Below are 21,990 nucleotides of genomic sequence, written 5' to 3' on the forward strand. Positions count from 1 at the left end.
TTTTTAGACACATCCAAAATTCAAATACATAAAAAAAAATATTGTATTTATGAATACATAAGTGCGGGATGATCCATTTAACATAATTCTCATTATTTCACAAAACATAAACGTTTTGAAAATATTTTTTTTAAATATTTTTAAGTAGGTACAAAAAACTAGTTATAAAAAACATTTTTGGAAAAAAATTATATTTTTAATATTTTTTTATCATTACTAGTTTTTTAAGTTTTATAGTTTAGAAAAGTAAAAAAGTGGACCAAAATTTTGTGGGGTACTTCTGTACTACTCCACTCTGCACATCAAAACTTTGTATACCTATAACTCATAACCTTAGTCCAAAATTCAATATTGATGGTGCATCAAAATTCTACAAAAAAAAAAACCGTTTTTGAATAGAGCATTTAAAATACATGTTGACATTAAAAAAAAACAGTTTAAAAAGATGTAAAAATATATTTTCTATAACATTATTAGCTTATTAAATAATATTACTGTCTTACATTAAATAAATCACCCGATAGTATCTCACTGTACATGTCTCCATTTTAAAATTTACAGATTTTTCTGCAGTTTTTCTGTCAATATAAACTTTAAATAAAATTTCAAAAACCTGCGAAAAATAACAAAATCATAGGCATGTTTAGGTTTTTTTGGTAATTTAAAATTTGGTCAACAAATTAATTATATTCAATGCTATAATAACAGTAAAAAGAAAAAACCTTTAATAAAATGCAAGTAGCTACACACTGCCATTAATAGATGTCGGCACACAATTTGTTTTTCTTTTTGTCCCATACAGAACATAAACAAAATTGATTTTAAAAAAATTATAATTTTGGCTTTTGAGTAATCTTAGAGTAAATTTACCTATTACAAAAATTATAGAAAATAATATTTATCAAGGTTGGACAGTTTATTTTAACTAAATATTATCTCTAAATAAAATATCCATAGTATCCATTAAAATTTCTAAAAAAAAAATGTATTTACTAAGTTGAGTGGTTAAGTTAAATATTAGATAAAAGAACCGATTTGTCAAACTCTCCAAAATATTATTCACTATAATTTTTGCAATTTTAATTGAAGATAATACAAAAACCAAAAACCAAAATAACAATCTTGCGTTAATAAGAAAAATTAGACATATTTCTATGTAGCGTATAGATCAGAGAAAAAATAAATAGTGTGCTAACATCCTCTTAAGGCATAATAACACAACATTATTTATAAAGATCTTAATAATTATTTTCAACATATCCTGTATACATCTTTAAATTTTTAAATACATATTAAACAAAACATTTTATTTAACATTTTTAAATGATAATTAGTAACAACAATATTATACTCCTAAAAAATTATATAAAGAAATTACTGAAATATATCATTTATTAATCGAAAAAGAATATATTTAAGATTTATTTTTAATCTATGTATTACAAAATCATACATCAAATGCACACAAGCAAAATAGTGGTTTAACATAAAAATTTGAATTGATTAGTTATTTAAAATGAGTTAGATAAATTTAATTTAATTACAGATTTCTAAGGTAAAATCAGACGATGTCTATTGGCGATGTGTGATTGCAATGCAAATTTGTAGCGACATTTCTTTGGACACATAGGACATTGAAACAATGGCTCTTTATTGCCACATTCAATGCGTTGATGTCGTTTTAGATCATGAGAATATACATAAGCTTTGCCACAATTAATACACGTATGACTCTTTGTTTTGGAAAAATTACCTAAAAAAGTAAATTTGTTAAGTAACAACTTATTAGTATAATATATGAACCTGAAAAATGGTAGTAAGGTGTTTTTCAACAAAGAAAGCAAATGTTTTCAATAATTAAACTAATTACAATACAAAAAAATTAATTATACCTTAGTGTCTTGTTTAAAGCTAAATCTAAAGTATTCAAAAGTATTCAGATAAAAATGTTATTACAATAGTTTTATAGAACCTATATTATATTTTTGGTAAACCATTATTATAGTGTATCCTTCATAATAATGCAACGGGTCTAATACTATAGATCAGCGGTTCTTAAACTTTTAGTAAACACGAACCCCTGATGGAAGATTTTTAGAAATCGAAGACCCCTAACCAATTTTATTCTAAATACCTACCTTTTATTACAAAATATCTCATGTTATCATAACCAATATTTTAATACTTATTTTATATTATTTATTATATATTATTTTATAAGTAGGTACCTAAAAATATACACATTTATAATTATTTGTATTACGTAGACAATTTCATAAAAACGTAATATTTTATTTTTATTTAGAGCCGTGGGGGACTCCCAAGATAAGTGGCACTGATCCCTGGGGAGCCACGGACCACAGTTTAAGAACCGCTGCAATACATGAATTAACTGATAACATATATGAAAAATTAAAAATAACCTCATTGATATAATAATAAAAGAATATATATTATAATATATTCATTTAACATTCAATCCTCATCACTAGATTGATTTAGTTGAAACTAGTTAAGTTCAACTTGAAAGATTGAAAACTCAAAATAATAAAACAAATGCGTCATAATAATATTTTGTATATTTTGTATACCATTTTGTAATGGTATATAAAGAGGGATGAACAGTATATTATATACACTCATTACTAACCACTGTGTGACGGGGAGTATAAGACCATTATATACACTCAATAATTCTATAATCTATTCAACTTCAGTAGACTGGTTTGTGCATACCCGAAAATTTCTGTATGTAGCCGGACCCCTTGATTAATTGGTCGGAAATCTATACTGTGGTAGCAGTGATTAGGATAAACAGAAGAATGGTGGTAGTGGTACCGATAGCTGGTAGTGAGAAAATCATGCACGGACACGATGTGTTTTTGTCCACCACCCACCCGCTAAGTTGAATACAGTATATCGTCTTTTTTTTTTATTAATTAAGATACTAGATACAAATGAAAATATATTCTTAACAAAATTAAACAAAAATTATAAATAATTTATTCAAATAAGTTTTTTAATTTGCCTTATATTATTTCCATAGCTGACAGAATTACACAATTAATCGTAGAAAAGATTAAAAAAAATTCTTAATTATATTTAACATTTTAACAATTTTAATTACTAAAATAATAATTTTAAATTCATGCATAATTTATTGTGTCTTAGATATAGTATCTTATATGTTATAACTAGTATCTAGAAAAAATGTTGAATCTATTTTGTATTTAAAGGTAAACACAGATGTATCTAGTATCTCTATCCATAAACTTATTTTCAAGGATCTTGAAGTAATTTAAAATTATAAAAATATAGTTTTTGGCAAATTATTTTGAATTTAAATTATTAACCACTTTTTAGGAATCCTAAAAATAAAACAAATATAATATAATATTAATATATATTAATGATATATAATATTATTTAATTAATAAATATATTTTAAACTAGATGAATAAACAAATAAAATAAAACAAAAACAATTCATTAATTTATATATATATATATATTCTATATTTATTTGGTAAAACATAATACTTCTACAAACAATATTTTAATGATCAGTTTATATACACCTAATTATAAACAGTTTGTAAGTTTAAGGAACATATACATACACGTATTTAAAATAGCTGTTATGTCATGTGTATATTTTATATAACTATTGTCTATTAAAAATATAAAAATAATCATTTTATAATTTATTATACTTTGTTTTTATAGTTTAAAATTTGTATTTATTTGATAAAATTATATTTTACTGTCTATTGTTTATTTATAACAATTGATTACAACCACAAACTAAAATATAATAGATACGGAACGTGGCAGGTTAACATGTAAAAAAAAATGTATCTGAACAATGCTAAGACGATCAGCTGCTGTGTGTCAAGAACATAAGCGCTACTAACTAGTTTATTGGGAACCATAATTATAAAAATTAAAAATTGTGATTAATTAATTAAATATTATTATTTATTATAACAACTTTGATTTTGAAACATGTATTACAATATTTTTAGGTACCTATTATTATATTATGTTATTATTAATAAGTTAATAATTTTTCTATGGTAGAGTACTGATAAAATAGTAGAGAAATTATACACTAAGGCTAAATTAGAGCTAGTTGGTGTGACACATTTTAGCAACTAACCAATTCAGTTTATTTCCTTCTGTTCCGTATCTGGATATGGTACCATACCAGGTATCCACTATCCAGTTGTATATTTTAATTCATGATTAGAACAAACAATGAATTAATCAATATAGTGAAACTTAATAAATAAATAACAGTTAACCATGACATTTTCATGATATTTATAGATAATATTATTTAAATTATAAATTGAAAAAAATATTAAGATGTAAAAATGTGCCACAAATATTCTTAAAGAATTTTAATGAAATATTTATTAAAAAGAATAAGCTTATATCTTTGAATTTCTTATAATTAATTTAGTGATAAATGTAACTGTTAATTTGTATTTTGTAAATATATTTCATTTTGTTTTCACTAAATGTATAAAATTATTAGCTTTTAATTTTAATTGTTGATTAAAATAGTAAACTATTTAGATTTTTAATTAATTAATTATTTTCCATCATTAAGACTTGAAAACCATGATAATTTAATTGAAAATCACTGAATCATTTAAGAGTATTTAACAATGTGGTCATACTGTAAATATTTCTGTATGGTATAACATTTAATTTCATAAATTGTTTTGTATATTAACTAATGTACAAAATAATTCCATACACAACTATTCCCATGTCGTAATCTATCTAAGATCTATTATTAGGCAAAACTTTAGTTGATTAAACTTTTATTAAATATTATGAATTTTTTTATTTTAATTAAAATAATTATTGATTTTTAATAATTTTACTCAACATCAACAAACAAAATTATATAAAATTGTAATTCAAGGTGTTAGATTTTAATTGTTTAGTTTGGTTTTTATTCATATACTTTATTGGTAACTGATAAATATTAAATTTCTAATTTAATAATTAAACAAACATAAATAGTTTTTGAAAAAAAAATATAAATATAATATTAAGATATTCATAATTTAATTTTTTTAAATAATGACTTGTAACATTTTACTTCAATATTTAAAACATTTTTACTTACATCTTAACACGTGTTATGTAATTGATAAAATGTAAGAATATGATTTTAAGCATAGTACTGTGATTGGTACAGAGTGTTCATAAGTTGATAATGTCTAAGACGCATATGTTGTGTAAGATTAGTCTTAATCTTACACATTTTTGGACAAAATAAACATTGAAATTGTGGTTCCTTTCCACATTCATATCGAACGTGTCTCCATAAACCATGTTTGTAACGATAACTTTTTGTACATTTATCACACTTAAATGTCGATGGCTTTTGATCAACAGATGACGTACTGGATGGTGGACTTACTACAAAACCTGCATTTAAGAACCGTTTCACAAAAGTCCCTAAAAATATAAACTACATATTAGATGAACGAATAAAACATTGCTATATTAGTCTTTAAAATACAATTACTAATAATAAAATAACATGCAAATCTCAATGAAAACATAAAATACTAACACAAATGCATAAACCATCTAACATATAAATAAATTAATAAACTAATTAATTAATTAATTAACTTTACACCAAATGAAAAAAAAAATTCAATACTAAAAAAATATATTAAATTGTTCAATATTTTTTTTTAATATGTTTATAATAATTAATTGATTGTAGTTCAGTGTTGTCATGCAGATAATGTTACATATTACATGATTATTAAATGATCTACTTAAAAATTAAAATATCATGTACCATGATTTGTAAACAAGTTATGTTTAGATACAAAATTCCTTGAATTTAAAAAAACTTTTATCAAAATACTATAAATTACCAATGAATTTAGTAAAAATACCAAAATTCCAAATAGATCATTTTCCCGGTAACTAAATATAAAAAATGTAATCCAGTTTTCCAAATATTTTTTATAACATTGTGCATTTAAACATAATTTGGTTACTCATAATATAAATTCAGAACATATTATTGTAAAAAAGTAGCCTTAAGACAGTTAAATATATATTATATATATTTTTAAATTACGTCAACTTTTATATTGTTTAATGTTAATATAAAATATAAAACATAAGACAAACTTACATATGTTAGATGGAACATCTATGTAAAATTGAAAATTCAAACTAAAAAAATGTGTCACTCACCTTTAAGTTGAAATTATAACTACAACATTGATTTAATTTGTTTCTTACTTAACACTACTTTATACATTTTACACTGTTTATTTATCTCATCAAAAATGTTAACTATCAATTGTTATTTTATTATTTTTACCGAATTTGATACTTTCAGAAATTAATTTTTCAAAGGCTTTTGAGATTTAGTATGAACAAATTATAAATATATGAACTAAATACTGTATTACATATCAATATCGCAAAAATTATGTGTTAATTATTATACTTCATATAATTATAATAACATTGATAAAGAATTTTCTTTCAAAAATTATAACCAATAAATGGTCACTCAATAAATAGTTATGTATGCAATATCCTCATTTCAATAATTGTTTTTTGTTAATAATTATTATTTATACTCAAAATTATACTGTTTTTTATTAACAATATATATGCAAATAATAACTTGTTAAAAAATCAATTACTATTTTAAGTGAGAAACAAATACTTATTTGTTTTATATTATTTCATATAAATATAATTTTTGTGCTAAACTATCAAATTTATTGTTGTACAAGAGGATCAATAATTTATGAATCAATTTTTTGATAGCTTATTATTTACATATACATTCTTAAATAAAATAAGATACCATTCACAACTACTTATAGCGTGATCACTAGGGTTCGGATTTGAAGGCAAATGCCTTTCTTTTGATAATCATAATAGAAAAATAATTCTTATACAAAAATGTGTTTCATTTAATTTCTAAGATGGATGTATTTTTTTTTTTGCCTTTTTTACTTATGTGTTTAATTTTCAGTTAATTTAATAATTGTATACACAGCTTACATATAATCAGTACAAATAGATAAGAGCTTGATATTTATCGATATCGCTGAATACTCTATCCATTGCCGTCTTATGGAGTATTTGGTATGGCCTTAAAAGTACCCATACACTACCTCTTTAAAGATTAAAATATGTTCATACTGCGTGGATTCAAGATTGTTCGTCAGTCCGCGACCGCTATTGTCGTTTAATAATTTTTAACTTCGGTGGACGTAGAAAGATCCTTTTCGATGCATAAAAATATTTTGAGCCCAAACCATCAAGACAGCTTATCAAAGTACATGGTAGTAATTTTTTTTTTAATACCAACTAGTAAAAATATTTAATTTTGTAGTAAATTTTTGAATTGCTTTTTTATATAAATGAAATGCCTTTCTTTACATTTTAACTGTTTTTTTTATTGATTATATTGCCTTCAAATCCGAACCCTAGTGATCACATTGTTACATATATGTTTATACAATGAACAAGGTATATTTTAATAAAGAATTATTTTTAAATTTAAAAAAAAAATGTATTCTTTAATATGTTAAAAGCTCGATATTGTATGTTTGATTCATATTATAATAAACATAATATTGTAATAATGGTTAAACAAGATTTAAGTTATTAGAAATTAATCTAAAATGGGATGCTACCCATACCACATAGAAGACTATAATCTGTCCCATATAAGAGTAACCTTTGGCGGCGGGCTTCTGCGCATAGTCGTAGCAGCAATGGATGTGGTTAACACGCACTGAGTGCTGCGCTCTTGAGAACATATTTTTTTAACAACCGTCTAGTTTGTATTTTTCGAAGATTAACACAGTAAAGGAATTTTTTGACTGTAGCCTATCGTTGAAAGCCAATGACGAAAATCAATTTAATCAATGGACAAAAACCAGTCACTCACTGCCAGAGGCTATTCTAATTTAAGACTTAGTCTGTGGATCTTATTTTCAATTTAAAGTTATATTTATTTATAATAATGTTTAATAATTATCTACATTCATACGTCACACACTCATAATCAAATTAGTTTTTTTTTTTTTAATAGATCATTGAATAGCATTTATATTTAATTTCTTATGAATTAAATAATACATTCATATATTTAATAAGGTACATAAAATGAACTATCTCAAGTACCTATTCCATATCAAAATATATATTACGTTTAATATTTTTAACTTTATGTTAAACTTTCTTTATACTCTGTAAAGTAAACAAAATATTCTTAATTGTTAATTCAATTGGAACTTCCTAAATCAAAATTTAAAATATTTTATTTTTGAATCTCAATATAGGATACATAAGCTAAGTTATTATGCAGTATTTATCTTCGTTCACACAACACTATACTATATTTCAAAAAGGTTTAGAAAAATTCACGACAGAAACATGTAGCGGTTCACGCATATATAGTTTTGTTGGCTGCCGACAGTAAGCTGCCAACTATTAGCCAATCACAGCAGTCCTACCATTCCGAGGCTACGCAATTTTTCCAAAATGATTTGGAACAGAGTATAAATAACGGTATATTATGATTTATCATTAAATGTATAGTAAATTTGAATGAAGTGATAAATCATCAAAATTAATAACCGAATCAAGTCTAGTTTGGTTTTATCACTATAATGTTTATCTGAAGATTTCTAATCTAATTTTAATTTTCCATTATTTTTAATAACCACAGTTGCTTAATTTTTTTTAAAAATAAAGTTTTCAGAGTACCCCTAGAATAAATTTAAAGCTGCTCCATAAAATAAATAAATAAAAAAGAAATAATATCACAAAAACACTACATTTACTGCTTTACTAAGAATATAAAAGAAATAGTTGCATGTTAGCAATGTTAGAACAAACCTAATTCCAGTCAACATATTAATAAAAATATCTGAAATAGATCAAATATTTTAATAAAATAATTTTTAAAACATAATAATTAGCCAAAATACCTATATTAATACTTTAAAATAAAACCAAAATGATCTAAAAAATCTATTCCTAATACAATTTTATTAAAAAAAATACAAATCTAATTCTTATTAGTTATTACTAAGAACATTTTATTAATAATGTTAATATTTGGCACACATTTTTTTCACACTATAAAAATATATATAAATTATACAATAGTTAAAATGATTCGGGAAGACTAATAAGAGCGTGTATATATTATATATATATTTAAAATATTTTTGAGCACGCTAATATGTTTGTTCAGATGACTAGAGAATATTGAACGATTGGCTTTTTCATGCAGACTGTGATTCAGGTTCAACAGAAACAGAAGATTTGTGACGTATACGTATATGTTGATGAAGATTACTTTTACGGCTGCACCGTTTAGGACACATAGGACAAGCAAACATTGGTTCTTTACCGCACTCGTATCTTAAATGTCGATTAAGGGTAGCCCTGAAACGATATGTTTTACCACAATGGTAGCATGCTGAACGTACCAATTGTTGAGGGTCGGGTAAATTCCAATAGTTGTCTGAAATAAAATTATAATATAAAAATTTAAATACACAAAACAAAGTAAATGGTTAATTTTTTTTTTACATTCACTTACGATGCAATCAATCAAAAAACTCGACAACTACTTCATGGATGTAAGCTTAAAAACACACAATAATTTTGCACTTTATTAGGATAATATTATTAAGACATATTTAGACTAAAAATAAAAAAAATAATTAATTCCTTAAATAAGTGCAAAATCAATAATTCTACAAAAACACTGTATGACACTTTGAGGGCGCTACACAAGAATTAAATTATTCCCAAAATTGTATAGAAATATATGAAATTTATACTTATTCTTCAGTGATATATTTTTAATGCCTTATATATTTATCAAAGTTAAAATATTTTAATTCAAAATTACAAGCATATTAAATAAGAATGTATATCAATGCAGGTGTATGAAAATTATTATAATAATGCATAATTTTTAACATATTGTTTATGAAGCGCCCTCTATGATTATTTATATTTATTATTATAGCTCATAATCTACTAATACAAATATAATCTAGCTAAATGCAATTCATGCATAACTCAAAAACCTGCAAAATATATAAAGTATAATTAGGGTGCACAAAGGTCCATCATTTTAATACATTTTTTAAATATTTGTATATAAAATAGTATTTATCTGTCAAACTATAATATAAATAACAGATAAGTGTGCCATCTGATCAAATCTACTGGAAATAATAAATGTTTATATTAACAATTATGTATTGATACTTAGAATTTGAAAATAGTATTTTACAATAAAATAAAAATGCAAGATAAAATGAATATAATTATACTTTATTCCATTTATGAATAAACTTCCTCAACACGTGAAAAATATTGGGACCTCTCAATTCTTTCAGGCAGATTTATTATTAATCGTCATAAGAGCCTGTCCATGAACTGAGTTTCTACCGCCTGGTTTATTCTTAAATGGAATAAGTATAGACAAGTACTTAAAATTGTGCACATTTTTATTTATGTTACCATCAAAATAACTTTTTATTAAAATAAAAAATCAGCAATACATGTTTGACTTTCAAATGTGCATAACTTATGGATACTCTAATTAATTTATACATATTTATTTAATTCCGTACAATATAAATGTATTTTATATTTTGTATTTAATTTCCTTATCTTCGCAAGCCTACTCAAATATTAAAATATATTCAGAAATTAAATTGATAATGTTAATACTTCACCTTTGAATTTAACATTAATTCCTAATTGCCTTTTATATACCATTAAATACTTCATAAATTATCATAATTTGTCCAAGAGTAATTTCATTTTTACATACATATTATTTGAACTACCATATTATATTATATGTAAAATTGAACTAAATCTATAACAAGACAATAATTATTATTACTATAATATGTTTGTATATATAATATTACAAGTATTAGGATAAGTATAAGTAGGATAGCACAATAATTCATAAATAGTTTGTTTATTAGAGTTCCAAGCTCAATAAATTGATTACAAAATTGTATTACAATAAACAGTTATTTTAGTTACTGCATGAACTTTAGTAATTAATTATATTGGTTTTATAACGTATTACACAAAAGTTAGATAAAATTATTTTATATGCTTTTACAATATAATTTTTTTAGCAAATTAATGCATGATAAAATACAAATTTTAATTAAAACAAAACAAAAGATTAAAATCCAAATTAATTGAATTTAAAATCAGATAAATGTTGAATTACGTAACAATAATTTTTATAATATTGCACAAACACAAATATATGCACGGATAAAATGTCTAGTTACATATATTTACATATAGGTATGTGATAAATAAACAAATAATAATTGTTGATGATCTGAGATTTAAGTACTTAACATTTGTTAGACCCACCACATTAAAAGTAAAAATAAAAATAATTTAATAATATCAAAATTAATTGTGTGTAGCTATTTTATTATTTTGAATAAGTACTTCAAATATTCAAATTACTTAATTGCACCATTGTTACCCTTATACGACTAATTAAATAAAAATTTGCTAACCTCCCACCACCAAAAAAATAATGCTGGATAAAATTCCTTTGCAAATTAAACTAATAAAATAAATAAATAAATAAGAACCTATACAACAAAAATTAAAACCCTTTCAAAAATTTAAAAAAAAAAAATAAAACAAAAATAAAACAAAATGCCAACCCGACGAGATAAATATTTAAACATTTTTTTTTTCCTTTTTGGTAGGTACATATGTTTTTTAATAATTTATAACTGCATATAAATTGTAATATCTTCTACACTAACAACTTTACGTAAACAAATATTAAATAGTACCTAATGTTTATACATTTTTTTTATCCTGCTACGATTGACATTATATAGGCCATCTCGAGCTATCACAATCGACTTATTGCACTTTCAGATCGCGTTTTATGCTATATAAGTAATAATTTTAACTACTAACTTATTTCTTCATGTAAGACTCATCAATTTATTTAGGTAACGGTAAATTGTTTTAAAGACTTGAAAACATATACTTTATAACAAAATATCTGTACATAAAATATTCCTACAGTCAGTGAGAAATTGTATTGCACATCAAGATTATAAATTAATATATAAATTAATAATAATATTTAGAAGTATAAATATATGTATATGAAAATTATAAAATTCCAGTAATGAAAAAATTTAATAAATAATTATACCTGGAATATTTATATACAACCATAACTAAACTATAAAATAAATAAGACTTCATTTTGAATTTGTATTTTTGGTTCAATAAACTTTTTTTAAAACAAAATAATGAAACTCGCAACAATAATAGCGACACAGTATTTAAAAAAATAATTTACGATCTTAGTGGTAAAATTATTAAAATATAGACTAACATAAAATTTAAGTTCAATGAAGTTAAAAAAATAAATGAATATATAACGTACAAGAAGCCTGGTAAATAATAAACTGATTATTTGAGAACATCAATTCGAGCAACGTCCATGTGCCAGCTCAAAAATTAAATAATCTTATTTAGTACTTCATATTTTGAATCGACTTTTAAGATACCAAAAATAACTAAATTCAACTAACAAAATATACATATATATACATGTATATATGTGTGTTTGTGTGTATGCATAAATAATTCTAGTAAATTTAGACTCTGGAAGTATTGAAAACAAGATACAAGTGTTTAGTATTTTAAACTTCTTTAGTGGGAGCACCAGTAACAGGGGATGGAGGGGCAGCAGTAAGATTTAACTTATTCAGATGTTTATAGTTGATATGTGTTTTCAAGTTATCTCTTCTATAAAAGTCTTTAAAACAAATGCCACAGCGATACTGTTTAATGCGGTCACATTCGTATCGCACATGGCGGTAAAGGTGATTTCGATTTCGATAGCTACGTGGGCACTTGGGACATGGGAAACGTGGTTCAGTAGCAGTGGCAGTGCCATCAGAATTCTCAGGTGATGCGCTGGTTGTCAATGGCTGTTGTGTAGATGATGTAGACTGTCTAGGTGCTGTAGCTAGGGTCGAATGGAATGTTTCCGAAGTACTGGTCCAGTATTGTAGACGTGCTTTGGTCAATGGATCAAGCATCATCCTGTTATATTTGGTAGATGAAGCTATGACAAAAACAATTATCGTATTAGATTAAAATGACTAATAAAATTACATTAGTTATACTTTATTTATTCAGAAACCCTTCTCTCAAATGCATTATACACCAATAAGCCCCAAGGGACTGTACACGTTAAGCAGGGTTATAAATTTAACATTAATAAATAAATATGTCAAGTAAGTACCCAATAAACCATGGTAAAAAATAAACCCAAATTACACAGAATATTCAGACTTACCACAAGATAAAATATAGCTCTGCCACCAACCATTTCCCATGCATAAATTAGGAATGTTTAAAGCAAAACATAGAATAAAATGTTAGTTTAATTTTTAAGAGGTTATTAAAGTGATTGATGATATCTAAAAATAATATTCTTAGATTTATCCATTGTACTTTGCTTTTAATTTATCTGAAACAGAAAACATTGTATTTAAATTAATAAGTTTATTGATATTTTTTTAAAAGTACCTAAATTTAAAAAAAAAAAAAATGTCTAAGTTATATCCTGTATCATACAACAAATTTTAAATTCAGTTACATATTTATATAAAAGAACTTATAATCAATCCTAACTAAACTACACACTTAGGCTATTCTAAGACGACATTCATCAAAAATAGTATATAATATTATAATAATTAGTTTAAAAAAAAAATTATAATATAAAATACATTCTTATATAAAATTTAACGGTATACTATTTTCAAATATTAATAAGTCAGACAGTTTCAACTACTCTGGCTATAAAAAGCATAGTTTAAAATAAATTACATAGAACATTTTCACAGTTTATTTGTGCAATATAATATAAATAAGTTATACTATAGAAATAATTTCTATCTAATATTAAAATGGGGTAAATGGTTCATAAGTTTAAAATGTATTGAATATGAAATGATGAATTATTTGGCAGTAACACAAAAAATATATTTGTAACATTTTGAATGGCAATCTTCATTGCAGCTACTAAGCTTTGCAAAATCACCCGTAATAACCTATAAAGACATCAAGTTTATATACTTAGAAAATATTTTGGAATTCAACGGTATACCCAGAGGGGTCGGGTCTAGAACCCCCCCCCCCCCCCATTTACTAACAAAATTTAAAATTCTTAAGGTGCAAACCACTGATTGTATTCTTTTTAAATGTAAAAATATTTGGATCACCAATTTGAAAAATTCTTGGATTCGCCCCTGTTTTAGATAACACATTAATTTAGTATATAGTAAATTACTTTGTCCCATTCTTATGTCAGAAAACATTAACACAACATTAATTCTTTTGGTATAAAGTATAAACTGCTTAATTATCCAGGAATAAAAAATTGTAGTTAATTTCTAAAATGAACACTAGTAAGTTCTAAAACAATAGAAATAAGGCAAGGTACTACACATAGGAACAAGAATCAAAAAATATTACTTTTTATATTAATCCTATTGGAATTTTTTTTAACAATTAGTTTACAATTAATAAAATATAGCTACACATATCTATTAGAGTATGACAGGATATAATTAGAAACAGGAGAATATTAAGAAGGTGATACAAAATATTAAAATGAAATTGTTTTCATTCAATTTGTTTAGATTTAAGTACACTAAATAACTGAAAATGTTTAGCACATTGAACCAACATTGATTTATCATCTCATCAGGTCCACTGGATAGGTTCTTCTTCAATCGATATTTTTTTGTACACACCCATATATATATTATCAGTAATATACTTAATGAGTATGATGAATTAAATAGTCGTTTTAATTGAAAAATAAATGTTATTAGTAAGCTTCTAAGCAAGGTATAATAAAACAAACAACATGGTCCAATCTGCTGGTTTGTCACTCTATATCCAATTTAATAATCAAGTTCTTATTCATTTAAATTATGCTAAAATTACACTTAATTGTTTAACCTTAACTTAGTCACAGAGACAAATTGTTTCATCAAAATAACTTTTAAAATATTTATATACTTGTTTTAATAGATGTGTTCAGATACTTAACTTATGCAACCAAGAAAAGTAATATTTTAACAATTTCAATAAAAACTGGCATATTGTCAAACTACATAATAAATGTAATTTCATTGTAACTACTAAACTTAAGAGTAAAGCTCATTTAAAGAATATAAATTATAACGTGTCACCAAATTAATAGATTTAAAAGTTCAACCAACTAATTTAGTCTGTGTACAAAAATATAAAAATCTTACAATTTAATATTATTTTTTTTTCAATAATAAAAAACTTTTTATGTTTAACATATTATAATACTTTCTAAATGTAATAATAAATTAGTAAATAATACGATTGAATAATTCTAATAATCAAGTATAAAAAAAAATTATTTAATTAAATAAATAGCCATGTCTGATACCCGTGTGATTTTGAAGATTAGATTTTCTATACGTTTTAAAAGGGCAAAGAGGACATAAAAACGTAGGCTCTTTGCCACACTCAAGTCTGATATGAAGTCGATAACTTGTCTTTGAACCATACATTTTTCCACAAGCACATTTATAAGGCTTAATTGTTTCTACAGATCAAACAAAAAAAAACAATATATAGTAAGTATAATTAATTAACAAATATTGAAGTCGACACTTAAGTCTGTCTTATAATACTTAAAATGATTAGTATCTTATACAATCAAACTAGGTTAACTTGAGCTTCTTTAACTCAAAATCGTCGATACCTTGAACTTTTTCCCCGGTTCCTAGAATTTTTTATAATTAGGATAATACCCTTGGATAACTCAAATTCTTGAATAACTCTTAACTTTCCGGCAGGTCCCTTCAACTTCAAGTTAACCACAATCGACTATACTTATACATTTTAAGATTTTAAATATGTTGTATGATAAATTAATTATTTAGAGTTTATATACTAATATTTAAACATTCTTATTGATTAGATTATTAAGAAAATGTTAAAATAAAATGCAAAAAGTGTTGTTAATCAAATTGTATTTATAGTTATCAATATACTTCATCATCAAAAATATATATATTTCTTTTGAACAAGACAAAAATAATTTTTACAGTTAATAATATATTTTTATTATACTTATTTTATAATATACATTTTGTAATTAAAGACTTACTTTTATTATTTATATAAGTATAATCAGTACAATATTTTATAATTTAAAAGTTCGACAATTAATAATGTAATATGTAATACTTATTATTATTAACTCTATGAATATACTTAAATTTACAATGTGATGTAAAATTAAAAATATTGTGAAATTTGTAAACAATTTCTTCATAGATTGTTTAAAATAAGTAAGAATAATAGGTACTAAACGAATAAATTTTGTTTAGTTTTAAACACAGTATTTCATTATGCATGAATTAATGGCTTTATTATTACTTTTCATAAAATATGTCAATAATCATATCCATGCAAAAAAAGTATTTCTAATTGATCACTCAATAGATGTATATATAACAAATAAATATATATATATAGGTTTGTAAGGCATAAATCTTATACTGATGTACTTTATAATTTTTAATAAAGAAATATATATATAATCTAAAATTAAAAAAATCTTTGTTTTAAGTCATAGATTTTAATAATTATCATCATACTATGATTTGTGTATAAATAATATATAGTATATTTAATTATTGATATTCCATTTATTCTTAAAGGAAACACAATTTATCAGGTATTATTAGGAGATAACTATTAATAATAATTATGTATTTAAATATATATATATATATATATTAAAAATAATGGTAGTATACTAATGCCGTATTCAATAAATATACAATTATTTAAAAAATTTAATTGCTATTTTTATCTAAATTGTATAGGTTATTCAATTATATCTAATACTCATAAGCTTCAATAATTTACTCTTAAATAAATTATTGACAGACATGACAAAAAAAAATATAATGGGGTCTAATTAAAATGATTTTTGCTTTAAATTATCTTCTTTTGTTATATTATGACAAACCACTCTTTACATTTCTCTTTTTATTGCTGTAAGGTCAGTCCTATTTAAAAAAAAAATACTAAGGAAACTAGTATTTAATAATTTAAAAACATTACGATTATAATCCAATTAATACCCGGATAACATTATATATTAATACCTCGGTAACAATATATATAATAAGTTACATTTAACTTAACAATCAAGCCACAAATTTATAAACATATAGACCCATTTTAGTAAGTATCTTGTGTGTGATACAGGCCACAAATTGTAGTGCAAACATATTGATAATAAATTTAATTAAAATGCATTATATAACAAAATCAATACTAATCTTTTTAATTTAAGTAAGTAGTATAGTGAATATAGTAAACTTAAAGTATGTATAAAACGGTTTAAATCCACGAATACTTATATTTTTACTGTTAATCTTAATAACTCAAAATATCAGTAAAGATTGTCACACTGCAGTGTTGGCGGTAAAATTCTGTTGTCATGACAGTGCTGCCGCTGTGGCGATAAAATTGTGTCCGGCTTCATTTTGCTGTAACCGCTACCACCACCACTGCAGTGTGTGAGGATTTTAAAAAAGCATGTATTTATGGATTTTAAACCGTTTTAACGCAAATACCTTATTAACTGAATATCTTATCTAATTCATGATATGGTCAATAAAACAAAAACTTGATTTTTGATCCAATATTGTGATGTAATATTTGTGATCATTTTGTTGTACCGTATTGCCCAAAGCATTTTTAAATAATAGAGGGTAGTTTGTTACAGTTTCCTAACATTAATAGTAACATGCGTGACTAACATCAAGAAAACAGGTGTCAATCTCTAGAGTCCCATTATTTATTTCAGATTCATTTAAGTATAATATTATGTATTTTGAACAAATATTGAAGTTCTTAGTAAGTATCTTAGTAAAAGAATAAAAGATATTCATGAATAAATAATTATATATAACTGCAAGTGCAGCAAACCATTTTGTAAATAGATACTTTATGGGTAATTGTACAGTTTCCAACAATTTTTAGTTTTGCTTCAGCTAAAATTTAACTAAATTACACCCGTGGTCTTGATTGAGATATTAGCATAAATACTAATTTTAACTTTAGATACTATTAAATAAAAAGGTCTATTATTATGACTTGTGTTTTATTATTTATATATAATGTATACCAACATTTAATATAATGTTTCTCTGGTGAATTAGTATTAAAAAACATCTTCATTTTTAATCAGAAATTAATGTTTTATTTAACTTACATTTACAATAACTTGATCAAATAAAATAAACATTTATTTTTAAGCATACGCAAAAAATCAGTTATAGTGATTTTTTTTAAAATTAAACTGGAATTTTTTAAAAATAAAAAGTACTTGCATAAATTAGTTATTATCTACAAAAATTTAAATCAAAATATGGTGGTAAAAAAAGTGATATTATATAAAGTTATGTATAATGAAGGCGCTTGGTGCCGATGCCATTTTGTCCTCAAAATTACACTCTGCGGGTATAAGGATACCGCCTTGTAGAATAAACCAAATATCATGATTTTTTTTTTTAATTGCGGGAGGGAAATATTCTGCAGCTTGCATTGATCACTGTTTTTCAATATTTTATTCTCAAACTTAATAATATGTCTAAAAAAAAACAAGATAAAATGCATTTTTAACAAATTTTTAGAAAATCAGAGATTGATGCGGGCTGTAGGAAGTCTTCTTCTATCAGATAAAAAAATAGTCATCAAAATCTGACAATTCTACAAAGCCTGAGAGTTATTCCCGTAAAGTAGTTTTTTTTGATATAATACACCCTATCAACCCTCCTAAATAGGTATCGGGTAGTAGATAAGTGGAAAAGTAAATAATTAAGATGGCAACTAAAATATAAAATTTTATTGAATTTCAGAAAGTTTGAAAAACTGGCACCGGCCCCTTAATAAATATTCTTTACTTATAACTAAGAAAATGGATATTATATTTTAGCAGTATGAGAATTTGCTTAAAATCTTTTATGTTTAAAATTGAAACCATAATTATGTTTCCTATGTATAATGGATCCACAATTTTTATCAATTTAGTTAATATGTTCCTATATGCAATCATATTATTTGATTATTATAATAAGAATATTATTTTTATTTTTATTTTTTTGACAATATTATAATTGTATATATATATATATATATATACAATATTATATATACATTATATATATATACATACAATAAAATAAAGTCATTCAGTCTGAACTACACAACGATGTTTACAATAAGTATGTTTCTGTAAGGCTATTTTCTGGTATGCTTTGTATGGGCAATGGTCACATTTGAATTGTGGTTCTTTTCCACATTCTAATCGCATATGCAGACTTAGACTTGTTTTAGACTTGTAATTTTTTCCACATGGGCACACCCATCGGCCATCAACAAACTGAACATTATGCATTGATACAGAAGGCTTCCTGCCTCTGTGCGCCAAGAAGAAATGTGTACCTGGTGATAAACGTTAACTGTGGTTACCTTTGTATTAAAAATAATAAACACAATAATAAATTGAATAAAAGCTAAGCAAATTAAAAAAAAGAAGTTTGGGTTTTCAGTCCATTAGTTTCAGGTTGTTAATGATACACCCTGATTATGTAAAAAGATTATCTCTAGATATTTCAAAAATTTAACTAATTACTTGATACAATTTAAACTTTAAAAACCTAAGTTTATAAATATAGCTATTTCATCTGTTCCACATCACGCTGATCACTCAATAAATACTCCTATTTTAACCTGATGTTATATACCATATTAAAAAATAACATTTTTATTATAAATCTTATGAATTTATTCCTTTTTCCATATATCTGTAAAATTTGTTAACAAAACAATGACTTAAAAAAAAAAAAAACAAAACAAATTATCACAGAGGGAAAAATACATATGTTGCGTTACAAAAGGAAATTATAAATGACAATTGTGATATTGTATACAAAATATATATTATGTAAAAAATGTCTATATTGTATTAACAAAAATTGATCGCAACAGTAAATTATTAAAAAAAAAAATAATACAAAATTTAATATCAATTGAAAACCATCGATACAGAAGTCATTAAAATTACTATTATACAATAATTAACAAATTCAATAAGATTGGTATTATCACCAGGTGAATAAAGGTTAATTATAATTTTAACTATAAACATGATTATTAAAAATATGAATAGTATTCAAAAAATATGTATAAATTTAAAATATACAAAAAACTAATCAAATTGTAAAATGTGTATAACAGTAAATCAGTTTTAGGAAATATTGAATGATTTTAAAAGAAATAATGAATTTTTTAATTTATTATTTTAAACAAATATTTTGAACTGGCATGAAACATGGTAATTTTGTGGATATTAACACAGTAGGTTCAATACATTTTTCCGGGGAAAATTTTTGAAGCAGTAGGAACTATAGAATGAAATTCTATTTTGATTAAATTGTCACTTGAACTTCTTATGCTGAGTCAACCCTGATTTTGTAGTGTAATATGATGACAACCAACGCAACTGAAGGCTCCGACGGAAACTGGGAAAAAACACAAGGAAACATTAAAAGGAATGATATAGCAGAAACAGAACTACAGTGGATACAAATCACAAACTGATAAAAGAGGATATCAACATTTTTCTAAATAAAGACAATGAACATAATAATAATAAGTAAAATTATGTAGATGAAATAATTTTTGTTCACATAAATTATGTTTTATTTTATAATATTTAACTTTTCAATATTACATATTATATAGCTTTTAATGATGATTTAATGAGGTAATAAATATATTGAGGGTAAATTCTACTTAAGCAGCAATTGTAAATTTTAATTTAAAAGTAAAATTGGCTATTAGATTTTATATTAAAAACAGTTACTTTAATGAAGTATTAACATAATATTTTAGGCAAAAAATACATTTTGTAATTTGTCTTTTATCTTAAAATATTTTATGTTTGCATAATTAATTAGAATCTATCATTATCTGTATTATTTTAGGTTAGATAAAATATAAATGATATAATTTTTTTAAATTTTTATCTATACCTGAATGATTTAAAAATACAGTTGAAAAACTTTCTAAAAATAAAATACAGCTTAGATAAATAATATTTTAAATAAATCTTGCTATCCCACAAAGTTGAGCATATTTATTAAAACTTATCAGTTTAATCCTAAGATTCAAAAAATAAAATTATACTTAAATTAGTATAATTATTTCAAATATTATGATTATAATGAAATGTTTTCATTCAACCTTGTTTAATTTCTATAAAGAAAATGTAAATCTCTTATAACAGAAGTCAAAAGTTTTTAATTCTTTAAAACTTTATTTTAAATGAAATATTGTTGATAGTAAACAAATAATTTGTTTGTTATCAAAAACTGCTCACACAAAATATATTTTAAAAATATGATCAATATACATACCATTATTTTGAAACAAACAAAATTAGTAATAAAATTTAAATAAGCATTAAAAACATTAGTATTTGGATTCATAATTTCATGAAATTAATTATGAGCATAACTGAAAAATATAACAGAGTATCTAATCATACTTACATTAATTAATAATTATTATTTTTAAATAATAATAAACAATCAGTAATTAATGTTAATACATAATTAAATATGATATTCAACTCAGTCTGAAAAACTTAATAAAGCATTTTCATATATTATAAATAGAATATAAACAAAGTATATATTTATTACCTGATTATATGAAAATTAGTTGTTTCATTGCTTGAGCTGAAGCCTGAAATACTAAGGAATTAATTCTTAAGGAATATTAAGA

At 23.6% G+C, this 21,990-nt stretch overlaps 1 protein-coding gene and 1 pseudogene across 50 annotated transcripts in view; both read right to left on the minus strand.

Annotated features, from left to right (window-relative positions):
* LOC132951710 (longitudinals lacking protein-like) overlaps window positions 1-21,990 on the minus strand; it is a 208,869-nt gene that overhangs the window by 135,144 nt on the left and 51,735 nt on the right. Inside the window, exons 5-6 of one of the 50 annotated variants that reach the window (XM_061023633.1) lie at window positions 1,545-1,753; window positions 437-613 (exon numbers count right to left, since the gene is read on the minus strand). The exons of 45 other annotated variants lie outside the window; for them this stretch is intronic. In XM_061023633.1, coding sequence (XP_060879616.1) covers window positions 1,551-1,753 — 203 coding nt within the window. In that variant the 3' untranslated portion in view covers window positions 437-613; window positions 1,545-1,550. Of the gene's footprint in view, window positions 1-436; window positions 614-1,361; window positions 1,754-8,994; window positions 9,551-11,018; window positions 13,190-15,518; window positions 15,722-21,990 lie in introns of those variants that run through there. 4 more of the 50 variants (XM_061023632.1, XM_061023614.1, XM_061023600.1 and 1 more) reach the window with 4 other exon arrangements.
* The window catches only part of LOC132951720 (uncharacterized), a 124,808-nt pseudogene that overhangs the window by 95,583 nt on the left and 7,235 nt on the right, over window positions 1-21,990 (minus strand).

This window comes from Metopolophium dirhodum, chromosome 9, assembly GCF_019925205.1.
Source record: "Metopolophium dirhodum isolate CAU chromosome 9, ASM1992520v1, whole genome shotgun sequence".
Classification (NCBI taxonomy): domain Eukaryota; kingdom Metazoa; phylum Arthropoda; class Insecta; order Hemiptera; family Aphididae; genus Metopolophium; species Metopolophium dirhodum.